This window comes from Gavialis gangeticus, unplaced genomic scaffold, assembly GCF_001723915.1.
Source record: "Gavialis gangeticus isolate Ggan-Ray unplaced genomic scaffold, GavGan_comp1, whole genome shotgun sequence".
NCBI lineage: Eukaryota > Metazoa > Chordata > Crocodylia > Gavialidae > Gavialis > Gavialis gangeticus.
This window is the reverse complement of record NW_017729033.1, coordinates 65,223,347-65,229,776: the sequence shown is the minus strand read 5'-3', so window position 1 is coordinate 65,229,776 and position 6,430 is coordinate 65,223,347. Positions and strand designations below refer to the sequence as shown.

Sequence of the window (6,430 nt, the reverse complement as noted above, 5' to 3'; positions counted from 1 at the left end):
AGATGGGTTATTATACATTTTTCTAAAGAACTGGATCAATGGAGAAATCTCACACCGAAATAAACATAAAATTCAAAGAAGAATCACATAACATTAACGAATGAATGGTGAACACCAACATCCCAATATTCTATTTGCACATATTTTATATATATAATTAAAGGAAAACAAAATATAAAATGGAATCCAATTAATGATTTATAAAGAAGTAATAAGTAATAGATGTTAAAGCATGTTACAGAACTCAGTGCAAGTTTAGGATGGTTATATTTCACATAAGAGAATACCTGACCTCTTGTACGCTTAACAAATCTAGACCCCCTACAAGCAGCTAAGAGTTAAACAGCACTCAGATCCCTCAAAAGAATGGGTTTGCCCCTTTGTACAAAGCAGGAGTCTCATCCTGCAGTATTACTGTTTAAACTTTTGTTTTGTTTTGTTTCATGGGACAGCACACATCATCACAAACATACTTCGTAAATCAGTTTCTTATTCTGAGCTAGTAATATCATTTTTTCTGCGCTAGAGCCCAAAAGGAAATAAGCCAACTGAAAAACTGGAAGTTGACCCATTTTCCTTGTCTATGCAACTTAGGTGGCATTAGCTACTGAGGTACTATAAGAAAACAAGAATTGAAACTACCTCATTTGCATCTACTACAAGTATGACACCTTGACAGGCAGACAGAGACCGTGATACTTCATAGTTAAAATCGACATGACCCTGTGAAAGAAAAGAAAAAAAACAGTGTGTCTTTGAAAACGTAGTATGTGGTTTAATTTGTTCTATTTTAAAGGTTGCTAGCAATTTAACAGAAAAAAATTCTTGGGCTAATTCTACAAATTAAAAGCTCTAAACAATGCAATAAACTTGCCTTAAAACTATTTTACTATTTTAACATAGGGACATTTTGCTTTATGCAATTTTAAAGACGTTTATATTTTACTTACTGGTGTATCGATGAGATTTAAGAGGTAATTTATTCCTTCATAATTGTAGAAGACAGATGCAGTCTGTGCTTTAACTGTGATCCCTCTTTCTCGCTCCACTTGCAGCTTATCCAGCACTTGTTTATTATGCTCGGTTTTAGTAATTGTTCCTAAGAATCAATGTTTTAATAATTGAATTACCATCTTATTTTACATAAGTGTAAGTTTCTATTGCATCAAAATACACGGAGTGTCAATTTAATTTCTGCTACAGAATTTTATATAATCTTAAAATGTAAATTATAAGGCAAAATGGTAGCTTTCACGATAAACAAAATGTGCTAAACCCACTGGCCCAAAGCACATGACACACATTCCTTCGCAAAAGGCTCTTCTCCATCAGTTAAGCTTTTCATTTACAAATTATGTTTGGGGGAGGGAGGTGGGGGGGGGTGTCATGGTGGCAGCTGTTGTCAGGGCCGAGCAGCAGGGAGGTGAGTGGGAAGACAGCCCCAACAACAGCTAGCAGGGAGGGGGAGGCAGCAGGGAGGAAGGGAGGCTGCACAGGCCAGGGTGGGGGGAGACAAAGGGGCAGGGGTAAAGGTGACAGTTGTTGTCGGGGCTGGGCATTGAGGGGAGGGTCATGGTGGCGGTGCTCTCCTACCATCCGGCAGGAAGGGGGAGGCACCAGAGAGGGAGGTAAGCAAGGGGAAGCTCAGCTGGGAAGTGGAGGCAGGCAGGGAAAGGGTGCCCCTGTGCTGAAAGAGGCAGTGGCAGCAGCGGCAGAGGGTGTCTTTACGTGGCCGGCCCTAAAGGGTAACCGGGGGTTGAGGGGAGGCCATGTAAACACTCCCTGATATCCATCATTCTTAACAGGCAATTAGCTAGTGTTGCCTATAAATGCCACGTGCATGTGATTAGCCACAGCATAGACGTGGCCAGGACTGCAGACTGGCAGCTTGGAGAAGAGCATCTGGCTAGTAAGTCTGTTAGGAGAAAGGGCATGGGGGAGGCAAGGGACATGGGGGGGTGCCCATGGTGAGGGAGGGAGTAGGGTTAGGGGAGGCGCAGAGGCACGGGCAGGTGTTGCCCAGCTGGAGTGGAGTGGGGTGTGGGACGGAGTTGGCAGCTCACCCAGGGTACGGAGAGGGGTGTCTCCCACCACTGAATGCACCCTGGAGGAGGCATGTGCCCCCCAGATCTGTGCATGGGGCAAGGGTGAGCTGCCCACTGCATGCTCAGGGCCGGAGCTTCTCTAGCCTCTTCCCAGCAGCTGTGCTCAGGTCAGGTGGGGCAGGGTAGTGCAGGTGGTGGCAGCGCTAGGAGGGATGCTGCAAGGGGGCTACAGCCACCCCAAAATTTGCCATAGTCCCTCCTCCCATCACCACCTGCCCTGCCAAAGCACAGCTCCCAGGAAGAACGTGGAGGAGCCCTGGCCCTGGCACTCCTAAAAAGACATGAAGAATCTTGAAAGGGTCCAGAGAAGGGCCACAAAAATGATTAAAGGCCAGGAGGACAAACCTTATGAGGAAAGACTAAGGTATCTGAGACTGTTCAGCCTGGGGAAGAGAAGACTGAGGGAGGACGTGGTGGCCATCTATAAGTATGTAAGGGGTGAATATTCGGAGCTGGGGAAAAAACTGTTCACTAGGGCACCCCAGGGGATGACAAAGAGCAACGGCCATTAACAGTTAGAGGATAGTTTCAGGTTGGATACAAGGAAGAACTTCTTTAAGGTAAGGGTGACCAGAATCTGGAATAGACTTTCCTAGGAGGTAGTACAGTCCTCAACCTTGGAAGTCTTTAGAAGGAGACTGGACAGACACCTTTCTGGGATCATTTGATCTCAGCAGTGATCAGGAGGTTGGACTCTATGATCTTCTGAGGTCCCTTCCATCCTTTAATTTTATATGATTCTATGATACTATAGTCTTTGAGTTCTTTGCAACAGAAGAACTGTTCTATTGGTTTTCTATAGTCAAGTGAAACAAAGAGCTGCCATTTTCTGAGGGATGCCTTGAGTCTGCCAACGGACACCTTGAGTCTGCCAACGATCACCCTGAGTCTGCCAACGATCACCTTGAGTCAAATGAGGACTGCCTCAAGCCACAGAAGCCTGAGAACAACTGTCACAGCTACTATCAATTCCAAACTCATAGGATAAAAAATGGATCAGTAATTAGAGCACAAGGCCTTGGGAGACCAGAGTTCAATTCCCTGCTCCACCACAAATGTTTTCTATGACCCCAAATGCTTCATTTGGACAAGTCTCTCTGTCCTCCATTCCCTATATGCAAAAGAAATAAATATGTGAAAAAAATTCCTTCACACAATCATAGTGAGGTACTCAAAATAAGTACATTAGGTTAGCGTGTCTGCAATTTACAACCTCATCTATTTTGTATGCAATATTTCAGAAATCTGCACAGCAGCAAAGAACCCATACAATTCTTAATATGCGCACTGCAGAGCCACATCAACATACAGTTAAATATTCCCAGGACAGACTCCACAAATCCCGACACTCTCACTCTCTGTTATACCCATACTGGTCTCACCTACCACAGAAACCTCCAGTTTTAAAACATTCACAGTTTTCTCCTAAATTATTACCTACTTTTCATTCTTCTAAATGAGATTAGCTCTCAAGTTTCAGCATGTTTTAGTTTTCCTCCCCAAAATCATTTTGTCTGAAATTTCCAGATTCCAAGAGTTTCCTTCCACCCTTCCCAATTTTTCTATGCACTTAAGCCCTTGCAAGTCTTCCGAGTACTGATCTACTGGATTTGTCAAATTAAACAGAAAACACTGTGTCTGAGTACAATATATACCTTCCCTTTTATTCCCCGCCATTACTACACTCTTAATATACTACCATCATTTTCCACCATTTTCCTTTTATTTAAATTTGTCTTTATACCATAATAAAATCTGCACAGTTATGTCATGGTATGCCATGTCCAAGATCAGAGCAACATAGTGATAACAAAGTTAACCCCAAAACGCTGTGACAGAAATGTACAAAGACTTTTATACCATTTTTGCCATGAACTAATGACAACTAAATAAAGTATCTGTAAAATTACTCTTACCTGTCATTTCTAAAAGCCTGTCTGCTAGAGTACTTTTGCCATGGTCTACATGAGCTATGATACTGAAATTTCTTATATTTTCAACAGGAAATACAGACATATCAAGCTTTTCCTGAAAAATAAAAAGGTACAGATCCCTAGTCAAGAAAAGATTAAGCTGTAATTTCACACACCCCTGTATAAAATCATTTCTATATACATTACAGAAAGCTCCACCTCATTCTACAGCATCTTTTTGGAAGGCTAAAGTAGTTTAATCATTACTTCTCCAGTCCCCACTTACAAACCTGTAAATGTGTACAATATGACATCAAGCCGTCAGGAATTGCACACTGAAATCTGTTTTACAGAAATACAGGACTTCCGGAAAGGCCTTAAAGACCATCTTAATCTAACCTTCAACAATGAAACAGGATTAAGTACACTTAAATCCATAACAGATAAATGCATAATTAATTCAATTCCACAATGCCAGTTCCAATTTGTGGCTTATTGTTTAAATCACTTGACTGTAGAGCTTATTTCAGTGTTGCTATACTGTAATTTTATTGTACTCCATTCAACTGTGCCAAAAACTGAAGAGGATGCAGCTGTCAAGATCGCTATTAGAAACTCTGAAAATGACTAGACAACAACCCTGAAAATAACTACCTACCACCATCAAGGCTTCCAAGATCAGCCACAAAATAGACCATTAGAAGCCAGGGGTCGGTTAGAGGCCTGCTAACAGATGCCACAGCACTGACAGAGCTCCAAGCCACGCTCCTTAAATACAGAGGTATCAATGGTGTGACAACAGCAACTCCAAAACCAATAAGGTCTTCTCCTTTTAAAGGTTTCTCGTAAAAGCCTCTTAAAACTAACTATTAGCAGCTATGAAAAGGACAGTTAGCCGGTTTTACAGCTGATAATGCTATAGCTCAACACCACGGTGAATTTAACAAGCACCCTTTACATTAAGTCTGGGTAAGTACACACACACCACAACTTTTTTCAGTCTCATGATGTAACCAGACCAGTGGGGGCCAATTTTTTTTGGCAAGTGCACCACAAGTTAAGCCTCGTACCCTCTGCAAGTGCCATTTACTGTCAGGTCATAGGTCCATCTTGCCCAGTGTCCTGCACCTTTTCATTTCCACACTCCCCATCTGCAGCCCCACAATGTCCCTGGATGTCCCGTCAACCTCTTCCTGGCCCTAAGCTAGTGATCCACCTGACCAGGAAGGAGGATCTGGCTGGAAGAACCCCTGGGGACTTTGGGGCTGTCTTCCTGTCCCTGGGCTCTGGGCAGTTTCACCGAGCAGCGTCCACTCATTCAGGGGCCACTGTCCAGCATGCTCTGCTCAGCGTCCCTGCTTGAAGCACTTGTTTTAACCCTGTGCCCTCACTCCTGTCCCTGTTTTCTCTTTAGTTGCCCCCTGAGCTCAGCTGATGTCCCCCCAGCGGCCTCCCTGCCAAGTTCTTCCCTAATGAATCCAAACCCATAATCCACGGGGTACAGAAGGCAGAGACCCACCGCTAGAAAGGAAACAGAACCGGGTAGGAATGGAGCTTTCTCCCCGCTTCCCATCCTCTCCCACTTGCAGCCTCCAGCATTGCAGATGTAGGAAAATCCGGCTGAGAGGCTGCGCCCCTCACTCCCGCGCTCCATAGCTACTGCTGCCCCTTCCCCCAGGCCAGGAGCCCGCCTCCCACCTTGCTGCGGGAGCTGTACGGCCTGACATGCGCCGCGGCGCATCGCTGCGCCCAGCGTAGAGGCTGCGCAGCAGCGGCGGCGCCCGACAGCCAGGCCCAGGCGCCCGCCGCGCGGCTCCCCCGCGCTAGCATGACCGCGCGGCGGCTCAGAGGCGGCCCCCAGCCCTGCCCGCCGAGGCTCTGGCTTAAGGGGTCTCCGGCCTCCGCCAGCCACAAGCAGCATCAGCAGCGCCCAGCTCGGCGAGGAAGCAGCACACTCAGTCTGTGGCGGGAGGGAGCCGGGGCTCGGCCACGTGCGAGGCCGCACCCGGAAGCAGCGAACAGCTGTTGGAGCAATTCCCACTGCGGCTTCCAGTCTAGCATTGCGCATGCGCTACGGGACGCCAGGTGTGTGAAGAGTCGCTTCCCCAGAGTGGGGCGGAGTCAACCTCCTTTCGGCGCTCTCTGCAGTGACGCCACCGACTTCCAGCTGGCGGGGACCGTCCTGCCGCTACGCATGCGCCCTACTTCCTCCCCTCCCTCCCAGTGGAGTGCTCCAGCCTCTCAGTCTCCGCCGCAGCTTCAGGCTCTATCCCCGCCCAGAGGGCAGTGATTAGAGAGGAGGGAGGGCAGTGCGCGGCGGGGCTGAGCGTTGATAGGCGCAGTAGGGGGGTGGGGTGGGGCAGCGGGCTGGACCTTCCCCTCCTGTGAGATGAACCCGCAGAGGCCCGGCCG

General features: G+C 46.8%; 1 protein-coding gene across 1 annotated transcript in view; it reads right to left on the bottom strand.

Annotated features, from left to right (window-relative positions):
• GUF1 (GUF1 homolog, GTPase) overlaps positions 1-6,101 on the bottom strand; it is a 60,891-nt gene extending 54,790 nt beyond the window's left edge. The window contains 6 exon segments of the mRNA XM_019526077.1: positions 643-723; positions 951-1,099; positions 4,022-4,133; positions 5,717-5,904; positions 5,907-5,957; positions 5,960-6,101. Of these exon segments, the coding sequence (XP_019381622.1) occupies positions 643-723; positions 951-1,099; positions 4,022-4,133; positions 5,717-5,904; positions 5,907-5,957; positions 5,960-6,086 (708 nt within the window). The 5' untranslated portion in view covers positions 6,087-6,101.
• Between the last annotated feature and the right edge of the window lie 329 nt (positions 6,102-6,430).